Below are 15,804 nucleotides of genomic sequence, written 5' to 3'. Positions count from 1 at the left end.
CACTTTTTGGAAATGGCAGCACTTTTTTTTTTTTTAGACTTCACCAAGTCTAATTGTCTTTTGTCTCTTGTAGGTACACTCTTCTGCCCACAGGTGTTCTGCAGATCACAGGAGTTCGTGAGGAGGACAGTGGGAAGTTCTGCTGTGTGGCCCATAACAGTGCAGGAGTGAAACACAGTGCTGAGGCACTCCTAACTGTTTCAGGTAGTTATTTTTAATGGATTTCACACCTGCATACTATGAGGAGACTTGTGTTTTTTTTTTGTCATAGAGGCAAGCATGCACACCCTGAGTGTAGATTAACTTGACTTTAAATCTGTGTTCTAAATACAGGTCTTTTATTCTCTCTGTCACTGCTCAAATACAATCACTGTATTCTTCTCTGGTTATCTACCTTGCATATATTCCCAAGACTTTTTAAACCTATTGTGCCCCTGCTTTATCGAAGAGATACAGCATATTGAGCTAATGCACCCCAGAGAAATGCAATTAAGGGATGCCATCCATCATGATCATTCCCACCTTAAACTCCCCTCTTCCCTTTCCTTCCAGGCTCTCAGTCATCTGTTTATAAAGAACCCATGATCCTGGTCGGTCCAGAAAACCTAACCCTCACTGTTCACCAAACTGCCATCTTGGAGTGTGTTGCTACAGGATACCCTCGGCCCATCGTGTCATGGAGCAGACTAGGTGAGAAAAATTCCCGATCAGATCAAAGAAATGGCCCCAGAAGCTGCATACAAAGTTTGTCGTTTTCATTAGGTTTTTCATTTGTGCGTGTATGTGTGTTTGACGAATTGTGTGTCGCTGAGCCAAAGTACAATCACAGTGTGCATTTGTCCATGTGAAATCCAAATACTGTATATACATACGTACAACACAGATTTAAGCTGTCCGGCATTGCATAATGTACGCGTGTGCACAGAATATATTTGATAAAGCATATTAATTGTGTATACACAAGGCAGCGGGATTCAACATTAGGCCTTAGGGTTAAACATTATGTTTGGCTCTGTGTTGATCAATGCATGCTTCATCTCCTCATGAAGTTGAACCTCCTTCGGAGCACTAGAGAGCCTCTCGAGTAATTGCCATGAGGTGCTGAGACAGATACGATTAGTTTTCTCCTCCCTCAATGTGCATTTTTTTCTTGACTATCACTCAAAGTCTGTCTTGACCAATTTTTCAATCTCGTATCTGTTTTCTTTACCTATTACCAAATCTGATTTGCTGTTGCAAATGTAAATTGCTGCCCCTCCCAAGCAGTTTGGCATAATCAGATTGAGGGTATTGCCTTACACAATGTTGCCACAATGAAATGCTAACGCAATGAGATTTGTATGCATTAGATTACGGCAGGGAGGCTGGGGTAAGCTACATAATGAGTCTGATAGTTTCACATCAGTCACTCCTTAATGCCAGAGTTAGTTTGCTGCTATTCATTGAATAGCACCACAGTCTGCTAGCTTGTGCGCTTTCCTTTCTGAGGCTAAGTTAATTAGTGCCTGACAGAGAGAAACTGTTGGCGGGGGCAAGATAGAGAGAAAGGAATATAGTACAAAAAGGAAATAAAGGAACAAGACTGATTCTGTTCAGACAAAAGCCTGTTGGATTGTTACGTCTCAGTCCAGTGAGTTAGTTATAATTGAAAATGCAGAAATAGCAATAAAACACATCATAATGACATCCGCAGAACAAAACCACTTTTTTCTCTCAATAACTAACATACATTGTCTTCATAATATTACATATTCAATATATTGTTACCATAAAATTGTCAAAATGAAGCTACAACATTTATTTAAAAGACTGTAGAGTTCATATCAGGGTTTGTCTTCAGTGTAGTGGCGGCCAGTGAAGCTTGAAACTTAATTAAATAATTTTCTGATCACTTGTAAGGAATTTCATGGCCAGTCTGGGAAATGTTGCTCTGGAGACCTGTGATGGGTTAGGTCCTCAGACAAGGACTATTTTAATCATCTGGTTAGAAAAATCCAGAAGGTGTGTTTGCTGTGATAATTGCTTTTTGCAGTGTAGGACCTGTAATCATATCTGATTAAAGAGCAAAACTCATCTTTTATAAAAGGATTATATTCTCTTTCATGTATTTGCCAAATTCAGTCGTCTGTCTTATTGTTGATAAATGTATTTCTATATTTTTTTGAGAAACCTTGGCTTAACTTTGAAGATAAGGTAGTGCACCCATAAAATACAGCGCTGACTGTTGACCATGTGGTTTGTATCTCTGCGTGTGTCCAGCATGGTGCACATCTCCCTGCTTACCTTCTTGGCCTTTTAACACGTCAAATTGTGACAACACAGGTTTACAGGCTGCAGATGGAGGTCATAGATGGGATTAAAATGCCCCCATGTCCCCATAGCTAATATCAGAGGCTAACTGAAATCTTTGTTGGGGTTTACACTGGAGATAGGGAGCACAGGAAAGTGTGAGCTTATCATGTAAGTACAGGGAGACCAGAGAGGAGGCAGCTACGGCATGTCGAAGGAGATTGGGGATTAGAAGTTACAGTTAGAGTTTCTGCTCCCAGATTGGTCGCGGAAACATTTCCAGTGTTAAAAAGCAAACTCGTTTAAAAGAAAATGTACCCCAAAGGTTTGTCAGACATTAAGAAAAATGTTTCTACTCAAGTGTCAAAGTTTGAATGAACTGATCATCCTTGAAGGAGGAGCTGCGCAATACAAAACAAACATGAATTCATTGTAAAACATTAGAACACGTGAGAAATGTACCCATCACCGACAACCATCGCAAGACTCCGGTTAAGTCAGAAAATTGGAGCATGTACACCACTCAAACAACAGCCAACAAACTCAGTGACCTGCCTGTCTGAGTCTGTTGTACTGGCAGCTTCATCACTTTATATCCAGTCACACAGTGAAAGCTGCATCCTTGGGGTACAGAAATAGCTCTGCCTTTGTCAGCTTGTAGCTGCAAACTTGCATCAAGTTTAGTCTTTCTCACCCACTCTTATCTTTACACCATCACCACCACAACCCCCCCTCCTATTAACAACACCCCCCCCCCACACACACACACACACTCCCCCACCCCCCCACCCCCACCAATATACATTTTTTTCCAATCTCCCTCAACTGCTCTCTCTCTTTTTCCCTGATTAGATGGCCGTCCCATCGGCGTGGAGGGAATTCAGGTACTCGGCACAGGGAACCTGATGATCTCAGATGTTGGTGTGCAGCACTCTGGGGTCTACGTGTGTGCTGCCAACAAACCAGGGACCCGTGTCCGTAGGACTGCTCAAGGACGTCTAGTGGTCCAGGGTGAGTTCTGACAAAAAGGAATGTGCCATTTAAAAAAAAAAAAAAAGGTTGTGTGAAAACCAGGAAAAATAAAAGCTCTTAAAAACAGCCATGGTAAGTTGATAAGGTAAAGATAAGAATTCTGTGGTTGGACCAAACAGGGATGAGTAAGTGGTTTGCCACTGTGCCACCAGTGTACTTTAAGTAGGTGGTCTTTAATTGAAATCCCTAATTCTGAGCTAGTGGGTGGTGCACAACTGACACACTTACGATTTTGCATGATTTTCACCATAAGGAAAACAAAAGGTTACCCTTTTAGACTGGCTTTCTACCTGCCAAGTAGCACTTACAGTGCTGGTTGATTCTGATGTACCAGGTGTACCTCTACTAAGATTCCCGTCTTTATAACTACACCTACACCACAAAAATGTCTCTGCTCATTATCTTAGAAATAGACTCCACAGATGCGCGTCTGCATCACAAATATTAGAACAGTAGCACAAGATCAAGAGTTGTGAGCCACCATAGATGTGGACAAACACTTATAGTTCCAGCTAACTAATCGTGGCGCCATGATTCACATTCTCAACAATGGCACTCTGGCAAAGATAGAAAATATATATTGCCAAATTATCTTATTAGCATCATCCCCCAAGCCATTAATATTGCCTAGCAATTGCATTGAACAAATCAATTCACATTAAAAAGTATCATTTCTGTAATGTGGTCACAAAACTGCTGAAGGTGGAAGGAGTTTTTACCAATGTTTGTCATTTCAGACAGGCGAGTTCTCTTGTACAATATATTGCCTTTGTTGAGGCACATGCGATTTCATCTGATGTAGCAAATGGCTTTTTTGAGATGGGGTGAAAAAAAGATAATTTTTCATTTGGAGGCACTGAGTACAATGTCCACGAGGATACTTGATGATTAGAAGATGGAACTGCAAAGAGTCAGTAAAAGGTTTTGTGACCAGGTTGGCATGAACTCTGTTCTGTAATGTGGACAATGGATAAGGACAAATCTGAGGAATTCTTCAAAAATTAATCAGAGGTTGAATTATGGACAAATGGTTTGCAGATTTTTTTTTCAAATCTCTAGAGCTAGAATTGTATAAAAGTGAGTTTTGTAGTTGTTGAAAAAGGCTTTGCATTCACAGCTCCTTAAAATCTAGTTTTTCCACAGTTTTTTTTTTTATCAGCTTCTTCAACACACAAAACACACATATTCAGTTTTAAAAAGACAAATTTTAAATTGCAGGTTTTTACAGACAATATCAATAAAATGGTTTTCTTCAAATACGTCAGCATAATTAGGGCCAAGTATGCAGTCCATTGCTGTATTCTTTACTTGTAAGAATGTACTTTTTTTCAAAGCCCAATAGCTATTCTTGTGAAAAAACCTGAGAGTGTCTTTATGCTCTATACATTGATATACTGTATGTACACCGATCAGCCATAACATTAAAACCACAGACGAAGCATCAAGTATAATACAACAGCTGTGCAATGAATCTTCCCTTCATGAGGATTATAAAGTTCGGTTGTTTTTTATTCTGATTGAGAGGTGTGGATTTATATAAATCATCTTTTTTGAGACAGTAATATGTAGTGCTGTTGAACTGCACTGGTTTATACTGAGAAGTGTTCCTAATATTTTGTCCCTCCCATTTAAGTGAATTAGGAACACCTCTGAATATAATTGTGTTGTAGTCATTGTTTCTTTGTCAGTGGTTTTGATATTACGGCTGATCAACTTATACTTTATGTCATATGTACATTATATTTTGATGGTTTTGTGAAAGGTTACGATCACAGAGAAAACATCCTCTATGGTTGTAACGCTGCAACAAGGCCAACTTTGTGAGTTACAGTTGTGTACACATTCTCAATGTCAAATCTTTCAAATAAGAATGTAGGATGTTTTAGTATTGGACATAACTTAAAGGTCAGCAATCTATTGTTGAGCAGCTTGCAGAACTCTTATCACCCTTTGAAGTTGCCCTCTGAAGGTGTCTTTTCAATCAGTTTTTATTCTATTTTGTCCTGTCTTATAATTCCCTTGGTCCATTTTACACAGTGTTGCAGCCAGCAACATCAAAGTGTTTGATGTTATCTTAGAGAGATGGGTGGTTTTGACCAAAAGGATGAGGCCAGGTGTGGGTGGCTCTATGCATTAATTGTCACCAAGCAGGAAACATCCAGCGTCTGCCTCGCTCACAATATTGATCAGATGGACCACACTTTGCTTCAGCCCATAGCAGTATTGATCTTAATCAATATTTCATTTCATCTACCTGTCAAGTCTGAGACAAGCCCTAACCCTAGCAGCAACAAAGAGGTGAAGCTTGGATGTTAATTATGTGTCGATGTCGTTGTTTTTTTTTTATTGATTTGTGGAAACAGAAGGTGTGCGATTAACTCCATATAAATGTTGTTTTAGACCTGTTTCATTATGAGTTAGAAAAGTTGTTTTACTTCATGTCTTTGAGGAATTGTTCTATTAGTCTATGGAAATAAACCACTTGACACCTCTGTGAATGCGAGAGGGTTTCAATGGCTATCAATTCAGAATAGGAGTACAGCACTCAGGAACTCCAAAGTCAAGCAAATGCAGACAATAGTACTAACAAAACCATCACACATCAGCAAATGCACTTATACAGGAAATAATTTAGGTTAATTTTAGCTCCTTTGGAGAATATAAAGTGAGAGAAGAGAACCAAAGACTGCAGGAAGGGTTGAAATTGTAAGAGCCAAAAGGGAAAAACAAGCACAAGATGGATGGATGGTGCTGATGATCTAACCCACTCCCTTACAGGTGCAAATCAATATCTTTCCAAGCTCCCTCTGACCTTCACCTTTAAGTCAGCCCTCAAAGAACACAGCAAGTGGAGAGAAAGAGACAATGAAGGTGGGAAAAAGAGAGATAAGTGAAGGACCATCTCACGCTGTCAGCTGCCTCTATTCAAGTGCCTTAGGGCCCCTTAGCTTTTCCAATGGGAGAATGGAAATGCTGACATTGAAAAAGTGTCAAACAACATTTTGTGTTTTAGGGTGGGAACAAGAAGGAGGACAGAATGGTACGAGGGAAAAAACAAACAGCCACTGGAATTAAACTAAAATATCAGAAAAAAAAAAAAAAAAAAAAGAATAACTGAAAATGTGACTTTTCCTTTCAAGGATAAGTGTGGTGCTGTTCAGTCCTTTTGTTCTTCTCAACAAGTCCCTGGAAATGTTCAAAACCAACACTAAATCAATATTGGGAAAAATCATTGTCTGTGTAGCCAGTGGCTAATGTAGATATTCCTCTCTGAACCAGAACCCCATTGTTGTCCAGGATTATTGTTGCTGACATGTTTCTTTGTTACAATGGACATTGTCACTGCAGTTTATTTTGAGTCAATCCCACAGACACTGCAGAAATACTCAGTTGATCTGAGGCTGAAAATAGTCCAAAACACATTGTTTAGTCCTGTTTGACTAAGCTTTGTTCAAAACTACAGTGCCCAGCTGAAATTATTTAGCCTTTTGAAACCACAAATGTGACCTATGAGATTTTAAGGCTTCAGTAAGAATGTATTTGTTTTAAGCCGAGGTCCTCAAGCCTCTCTACAGGTAGGGAAATCCGATAGTATTGAGATATGGACTGAAGGCCATTTTACAGTTTGAAGAAAGTTGACAGTTGTGAGATATATTGGGAAATCTCTGGTCATCAATCACAAACTGGGGTTTTTAATTTCACTGCTACACTAACAGCCGATTTAGAGCCACGGTGGCCAAAGCCAGGCTGCATCAAAATTCTGACACTGTCAAAAATTAAGACCCGCGGCCCACAACATGATTCTTGCTGTGACCTATTCCGAATCCAACATGAATTGAGGTACAGTGTCCTGGTGGACGAACCTAATGCTACTTTGGAAAGCATAGTTTCCCTGGCCATAACTGACTTCAAAACTTGCATTTTCTTTAAAATGCCAGCGCTATGACCAAACCTCATATGTTGCTTTGCAATGTTTTGAGATATAACTAACATTGTATTTTTTTTCCCTTTTTGTATCATAACACTACATCACCTGACAGGCCACAGAGTGGATATTCTATGGTCTGACCAAAACCTCCCACCAATGTTGATGCCTACAGGCCCCTTTTCATGTATTGTGGGTTGGGGTCTTTTAATGTGATTCTTTGATGATTGACAATACAGAATAACACCAGCCTCATACTTGTAGTTTCAGTATTAAAAGTGGAGGTGCCAAAAAAACACATTATTTAGGTTTCTTTATGACCAAGAGTCACTGTTTAAGACTCACCACTTGGATCCAACAACATAATTAGGATTAATCAACATTTGTGTTGAAGCTGAAATTCTACAGTTTGACTCAGGCTGCTCAGCCTCCCTAGATTATGAAGAGGGAAATGACTGGGACAGACGGACAGTAGCACAGTGTAGTGTTTTTACAACAGGCAATATGATAGGCCTAATGTTCAAGCTCTCTACCCTCTAGTGATAACTGAGATATAATTACTGTAACATTTCCTGAATTCATTTGGGCATAAATAACAATCAAACCACTGATAACCGCTGGGACAATAATGAGTGCAGATTAGATGATACAAAAGCAAAAGCTCCATCCCAGGAATTTAACTCCAGCAGCTTTAATTACTCTTTTTTTTTTATTTTATTTTTTTTACAAATGCAGCACTAGCTCTGCTAGGAGAACCATTTTATATAAGTATTTGACTATAGTAAAAAGCCTGTTGCATTCAATGTGATTGGACATGATGAAACTATGAGCTGCATCTCAATATGTTGCTGTTTTAAAGCACATTAGTCCCAAGTAGTGTTGTTGTTGAGGAAGCCTCGCAATGTCGTGCTTTCCTGATTATCTCTCTCTCTGTGTTGCTTGTATTTCCCTTTATCTACATCGATCTAGTGTCTCTCATAATCCTGGTAATTGACCCTGAATTATAGATTTACAACAGTATTTACACCATGCACCTATACCCTAGGCTCTCATATCTTCCCTCCCTCATTCTCCCTCTCTCGCATTTTTTGTTTCTGCCCTTCTGGATCCTGCAAAAATCTTAGAATTTGTATTTTCTCTGGCACTGATCTATCCAGCAATGCCTTTTGGTTATGGGAATGAGATCAACTTATCTGATTTCTATGTTTCCCTCCTCTTTCAGCTCCAGCAGAGTTTGTTCAACCTCCGCAGTCTATCGCCCGGCCCGTCGGCACCACCGCCATCTTCACCTGCCAAGCTCAGGGCGAGCCTGAACCACAGCTCACCTGGCTGAAGAACGGGCAGATCCTGGAGCCCGGGGGACACGTCAAACTCAGGAACAACAACAGGTAAAAAAAAAAAAAGACTTTGTATTCATGTGTAAATTTATTCATACTGGAATACACACAGATTCTTGAGGGTGAGGAAAAAGGCACACCAAAAAGGCAAAAAAAATAGCCCTGTAGTACCAGAAGGTGTAGTGTTGTTAAAAGAGCCCTGTTTGGTTCACAATGAGTGTTACTAAGCAAAACTCTTTGTATGCTGGAGGACAGACAAGTCCATCTTCATCCATATAAAACACCACTTGGACCACTTATCTTCTGGTAGAACCGACATGGGAGCTGATCACAATCATTCATAAAAGCTTAATAACATGTTGATGATGGCTTACATGAAAATGTAAAACCAACAAGTACTGATTATAACAGCAGTATTACCAAATAGAAGACATCCTGGCAACTCAAAAGTTGTTCTTAATAACTATTTATATCTGATCTTCAAACAATACTGAATCCAGTATTAAATTCTATATCCAAAGTTTATAAATTCTTAGTAAAGGATGACTTATCTGAAAGTCATCATCATTTACCTTTAATCTGAAAATATCTGAGAGCCCTCATGGAGGTCCTTACATAATGCAAACACGGTCATTAACACCAGCCAGATTTCCTCACCAACCATCTCGCTGTATACTTACAAAGTTGGACACAGCTCACAGAAGTAATATGGCCGTCAGTATTAATCACTGCTGCCATGATCTGATCATTGGCATCATCAAATGTTAAATTTCTCTTGCGTTTCTGTTGCTTCTCACACTGCAGCTGCTGGAATTAATGCCTGCCAAGACGTGAGCCTCAATTTATTTGTGCCTTTTGTATGTGAGCAGCGTGTTGACTAACTGTTGGATGCTTTCCCATGGCAGTCCCCAGGAATGTCATGAGGAGGAGGAACCAGCTCTGTTAGATACGCTCAGCACCTCACAGTGTAAAGGCCACATGTTGCAGCAACTGTTCTGGAGTTACAGGACTGTACGTTGCATTGCAGAGATATCTTGGAGATAATTTATATTTTATTTGTATATATAATATATTAATCACATCTTCACACTTCTTTGGGTTTATTGTCATATGACCTTAATAACCTTTTCGTAATGTTTTTGACCCAAGCATTAACTTAAGGTTGAGGGACGAGTTGATGAATGTAAACTTTTAATATCTCAGAGATGAGTTTTACAAAGTAATAGCTGATAACGCTACATGGCCGAGGATCTTGTGTTCTTCTGTTTCTCTGCTGATGGTTTCTGTCAGGGTATCGCTTGTGGATATAAAGAAGTTTCACTGCTGTGTGGCTAATTGTAAACTGCTGTACTCCATCCAGCAAATGTGTTTTTGAGTAAATTCTGTCATGCATTACTACACACGCAAAGTTCAATTTTGCAAGTTGACCCTGACAGCCAGCCGTCCGTGTATGTTATTATTATTCATAAAAAATAACTGAATATATGAAATATGTTCCCAAAAAAATCAATACTTGCACTCCATCGCAGTGAGTGAAGGGAGCAGACACCTCCATTGCTCACAAACACTGCTCCACTCCCACCTGCCTCCACCAGTCTATATTAGTCAGGGAGATGGAATGAGGGACTAACAAAGTAGAAAAGGAGAGAAGAAGAAATAAATGAGAGGCCAGACTTAGAAAAAAAAAAAGTTGAAAAATGAACGGCTGGTCAAAAGAGAAATGATGAGTCGGCGGGAAGCATAAATGAATTGTGAGAGGGAAAGATAGAACGGGTATTTGGAGCATCACAGCATTTCCACTTGCCACCATTACTGTATGACCTGCTATAATATGAATCTCATGCATCACAAACCCCGCTCTGTGATTGGTTAAGGAGTCATGCCTCAACTTGAGATCTACCATTAGCTAATTAGCTCATAAACTCAGCTAGTTGACCAGGAAATGCAGTCAGCCATTTAGAGAATAAAGCAGCTTGATGTGCATCTTAAGAATTTGCTCTGTGTAGCTGAACTGTTCACTGAGTCGATAGAACATATTATAATATCGCTCATTATCACACGCTGTAGTATAATAGTATAAATAATCTGAAGCAGTCCAATGCAGATATAATCCTATCTCATACAGTTTATATACAACTGTCTTTTTGCAGATATTTAAGGATACACAATGTAAAAAAAAAAAAAAATCAAATAAGTTTCACTATCCACAAATATGGTGAAAATCAGCAAGCGTTTTTGCTCAGTTTGTAAATCGGAATTGTTTTCTGGATCAGCTAATGAATTTATGGGCTAATATTTTCAGCTTGCAACATTTTTGTCCAATCAAGAAAATGTGATATACAACATACTTATGTCTTACAGATTATGAGTGTTGTCAGACCGACATAACACTGAACTCGATCAGTAGACACCAGCATTTGTGTCCTATACGTCTCTCCTGCTAAAACAAACAGTAAAGGTTCAGAGAAAATTGTAGTTTGGATTAAATATTAAAAAAGTAAATGTCAGTTTAAAGCCTTCGATGTATTTGTGTTATCAATATTTAACCAAAACCTCAGTCTTTTGTTGAGCATAACCCAGTGCTTTTATTTGCCTGAACATTACATAAATCATGCTTTAGTTGCAGTGATGAGGTGTCCTGAAGAAAATTAATTAAATAAATTGACAGTGAATATTTTCTGGATTTGTTCAGAATGAGCATTTCACATGGCCCGTTTTCAGATTCATACAATGTAATTTATCTACAGAATGAGTAAACATTCATAAAGTCTGGTGGAATTACATGTCCTACTAAATTATAAACAAATGTCTGACAGATAATTCAGTATGAGATTATAATGATTTAGGTGATGTTTTTGTCCAGTAGTCCATTAAATTTCTTACATATCATGAACTGTATATACATTGGAGAGGGCAGGGGGAAAACTACATGTTGTCTTTCTCCCAAGTTAAAGCAATCCTATATATTTTAGTTGCACATGTTGGAAAATTCATAATGAGATGAGTTTTACCTGGAGCCCAAAAAGCCAGTGGTGTGTATCTTGTGCAGTGGAGGTTCTGAAAGGAAGGAATATTATCAGGAATCAGGCACAACTTACCTCCTGAACCAAGCCAAAACAAAAGTAATGATGTGCAAATGAATTCAAGAGCTCGAGGCAGCCCAATTATTCTGTTCTTATATATATCTGTATATATATATATATATATATATATCTACCTACCTATCTATCTACCTACCTATCTATCTATCTATCTATCTATCTATCTATCTATCTATCTATCTATCTATCTATCTATCTATCTATCTATCTATCTATCTATCTATCTATCTATCTATCTATCTATCTATCTATCTATCTATCTATCTATCTATCTATCTATCTATATAGATATAGATATAGATATATGCTATCTATATAGATAGATAGATAGATATCTATATAGATATATATCTATCTATCTATCTATCTATCTATCTATCTATCTATCTATCTATCTATCTATCTATCTATCTATCTATCTATCTATCTATCTATCTATCTATCTATCTATCTATCTATCTATCTATCTATATAGATATAGATATATGCTATCTATATAGATAGCTAGATAGATATCTATATAGATATAGATATATATATATCTATCTATATAGATAGATATCTATATAGATATAGATATAGATATATCTATCTATATAGATAGCTAGATAGATATCTATATAGATATAGATATAGATATATCTATATCTATATCTAAAACAATATCTGATAGGGAAGCCTGGATATACAGTGAAGCATACCTAGCAATGAGAATTGAATTGTGTGGTTTTTACTATTGTGTGTATGTAATTGTATAAAGATACACACACGCACACAGGTTTCTCAACTTAGCTATCTCTCATGACGATAACCTTCAAGAGCAAATCAGACAATGGATGGAAGGCGAATCGATTGTACATTTCATTCACACACGCATGCACACACATTAATCAAAAAGCAAGTGAGTCCATATGTGCACAAATATCCCCGTGGTGCATGCCATCATTCATTTTGTGCACACGCATAATCAAACATGAAAATTTACAAGTGCGTTGCCGTTTACCCCTCAACCGCACATACACTTTACACACCAAACACACACGGAGAAGACAAAGCTGCCTGGAAAGCTGTATAAGATGCAATGATGTCAGATAAGAGCTGATTGGCTGCTTCTGTAAACAGGCATTACTGCTCATGGTGAAGCTGTGTGTGTGCTCTCTGTGTCACATCTCAACAAATCTTGATACACACACCTCCACACGTACTCAGACACACACACACACTGCAAGCGTTATTGTTAGCCCATTCATTACCAGCCTTTGCTGACCAGGCTCCTGTAAAACATGCTATCGAGGCTGTTTGAAGCCTCTCTGAGAGCTGTTGCTAATAATGTATAAGGACTCGCCTCTTTCTTAAGTCTCTAAAGCTGGCATGTGTGATCATGCAACATATACAAACTGTGATCTCACATCAGACAGTCTAATAATCACGAGGTTGAAAGCCAGCCTGTATTGTTTGTAAAGGGATACTGTAGCTGATGATGACAAGAATTGAATTCCCTCATGATGAATAAAACTCATTAAAAGTAAATCATCTAGATAAACTTAGGATCCTTTTGCATGTGTCTGCAAACAATTTAAGTTCTATAGTAAATAGAAGAGCACGTTTCAAGTGTGTGTGAGCGCCGTGGTGTGTTTTCTAATTAATGGCCAACTTCTGAAGGAACAGGCTACCACACAAACCTGGACATTTCATAGCAGAATCCTTTCAAAGGGTTTTTTCTTTTTTCTTCTCTTTTCTTTTTCCCACTTTCTTTCACCAAGACCTGCCTTTCTTGTTTGCGGCCCCTCTCTGTGCCCCACATCCCCCTTCCTGCCCCCATTACGGAGAGCTGGGGCCTGGGCATTGGCCTTGAACTCTGACCCCGCCTGTAATCAGTCATATCCCTGGGCCCTTCCCTCCTCTCAGGCCACAGACAGCTCATCGCTCCTCCCCTCCCCCTTCCCCACCTCTTCCTCCTGTTCTCTCTTTGTCCCCATATTTTTCCCCTTTCCCTCTTGTTGAATCGAGAATGGCCGCGCTGGCTTTTGGTGGGGTGCTGCTCAGAGACAACAGAGAGTAAACATAGTCTCAGCAGCTGAACAACAGAGCCAAAGCCCCTCTGTCAGTCATTCCTCTGGCCCACAGCCTTATCCGTCAATCAGTGAAATTACCTTGAACTGATGAGTAAATGATGGTGTCAGCCTGTCAGGATGGGACAGCTCAGTTTTGGAGCTCATGTAAGACAAGTAAACAGCCCAAATTCAGGCAATATACCTCCCTTATCCTTTCTTCTCTGCCATTCAGACTTTGCTTTTTTCCTCACACATTGTATGGGTCGTTGTCCTGTTGTTGCGTGTTAATGCAGATTGATCTATCTTAAGTCTCAGACGTCTCTTGAACTGTGACTTTTTGTAATCTTCTTGATGGAGAATCTTGCTCATTAAATGAGAAAAAGTTTAATCTGTAAAACATCTGACAAAGGACTTTATAACTGCAGCATTCCACTACGCACAGTACTGTATAGTTCCATGAAATATGAAAAATTACTTGACAAGCTTTTGGATTGTCCTGAATACATGTTTTCTCTTTTCCTCTCAACTTTTGATTAATGGAACAAAATTGTGATTCAACTGGTAATCCAAGTCTTCCAAACATCCAAAATCCGTCAGCTCTTTCCTGAGTATTATCCTAGAACAAGAGGAATGGGTTCACATTTCCAGCTGCAGCAACAGCTAACAAAAGAGTAACAAACAAATTTACTATTCACTTTATTTACCAAATGATTTACCAAAAAAGTCTGTTCAGGATGATGAAGAAGGTGAACCAAAACACAGAATCTTGTGGAGTACTAGATAAAGAAGCCGTCCTGGAAGTCGTAAAGAGTGTCTTGACAGCAGGTGTGGACTTTCATAAGCTCCTCATCAGCAGGATCAGTCCTTGGATATTGGACATGCACAGTATATGTGTGTGTTCATGCATGTGCATGTGAATGTGCATGTCACGTGGTGTGAAGCTACTGTACCTTCTTAAACAAGCAACTTCTTGTGAAATTTCCCGGCCTTCCCTTCACACAGTCAGGGGACCCATCCAGCCCCAGTGGCACTGAGCAGTGCATCCCAGGGGGCCTCTTTGCTGCGTCTGTGGCGTCTGGTCGGGCCGCCTGTCTGCAAACACTCCATCCATCGCTGATATGAAAGGCTGTCAGAAATGTGATGGTTGAGTAGCGAGCTGAGGGCTGGTGACTGCTGCCACCTCAGGGGTCAGAGGTGAGATTGGCTCAGAGAGGGTGAAATACGGAAGGCCTCTTTGACCCGATAATTATCCAGATTGAATCCACCTGGCAGACCGGAGAAAATAATGACTCCTCCGCCTCGCAGCCCATTGTGACCCAGATTAGAGACATACAGTAACTGAATTCCAGAACATAAATTTTGAAAAGGAAATAGAATGATCGAATTCTCCATCCTACCTGCTGACCCAGAAGAGCACTGCCGCTGTCCTTACAAATCCATCCTTGCAAACCATGCAGAGGCTGGTGTGAGGTCAATGCTGTTGAGACCTGAAATGCCACTTTCCTCATGTCCCATTTCACAAGTTCGCAAGGTGACCAATAAAAATGCATGTACCAGCTGACATGCTTTTCAATAAATTGCTTGCTTTTCCTCAATGGATTGGGAAGGCTTTTCTTAATAAATTTTGATTTAATACACCGAGCATGCCTCCTGTCCATCAAACAGAGATGACATTCTGCTCGACAGGCTCTTACAAACTGCAGGTGACAGATTAGCGGGATCCTGCAGGATGTATTGAACTCCTGTTCCATTCAATTCTCCTGTTTAATCCTGAGGCACAGCATGAGAAACAGAAGCCAAACACTTTTTGAAGCTTTGTTTGAAAAAGGCTTCTGATCTCTTGAAATGTCATGACTGAGGGCTACACCATCTTGAAGCAGATGAAGTGGACAAAGCTGTTATTCAAGCCATTCCATATTCCCAAGTTATTTGTTAGTTGTGTTGTTGACAGATTCCTCCAGCACATATTATGTCTTAAATACAACAGAAATGGCCTTGGCATGAAAAAGGCATGCAGCTGTGTTTTACACCACAGGGCCTCATCTCCATAGTATTAAATGTTTTAT

At 39.4% G+C, this 15,804-nt stretch overlaps 1 protein-coding gene across 1 annotated transcript in view; it reads left to right on the top strand.

The window, feature by feature from the left end:
- The window catches only part of igdcc3 (immunoglobulin superfamily, DCC subclass, member 3), a 59,158-nt gene that overhangs the window by 29,806 nt on the left and 13,548 nt on the right, over nucleotides 1-15,804 (top strand). The window contains exons 4-7 of the mRNA XM_069174269.1: nucleotides 74-204; nucleotides 553-690; nucleotides 3,142-3,300; nucleotides 8,469-8,634. Of these exons, the coding sequence (XP_069030370.1) occupies nucleotides 74-204; nucleotides 553-690; nucleotides 3,142-3,300; nucleotides 8,469-8,634 (594 nt within the window). The remainder of the gene's footprint in view (nucleotides 1-73; nucleotides 205-552; nucleotides 691-3,141; nucleotides 3,301-8,468; nucleotides 8,635-15,804) is intronic.

Source organism: Embiotoca jacksoni, unplaced genomic scaffold, assembly GCF_022577435.1.
Source record: "Embiotoca jacksoni isolate LCO1_2020_lvr unplaced genomic scaffold, fEmbJac1.0.p SCAF_6, whole genome shotgun sequence".
NCBI classification, from domain to species: domain Eukaryota; kingdom Metazoa; phylum Chordata; class Actinopteri; family Embiotocidae; genus Embiotoca; species Embiotoca jacksoni.
The sequence above is the reverse complement of the archived record's forward strand: the minus strand, read 5'-3'. Positions and strand labels throughout refer to the sequence as shown.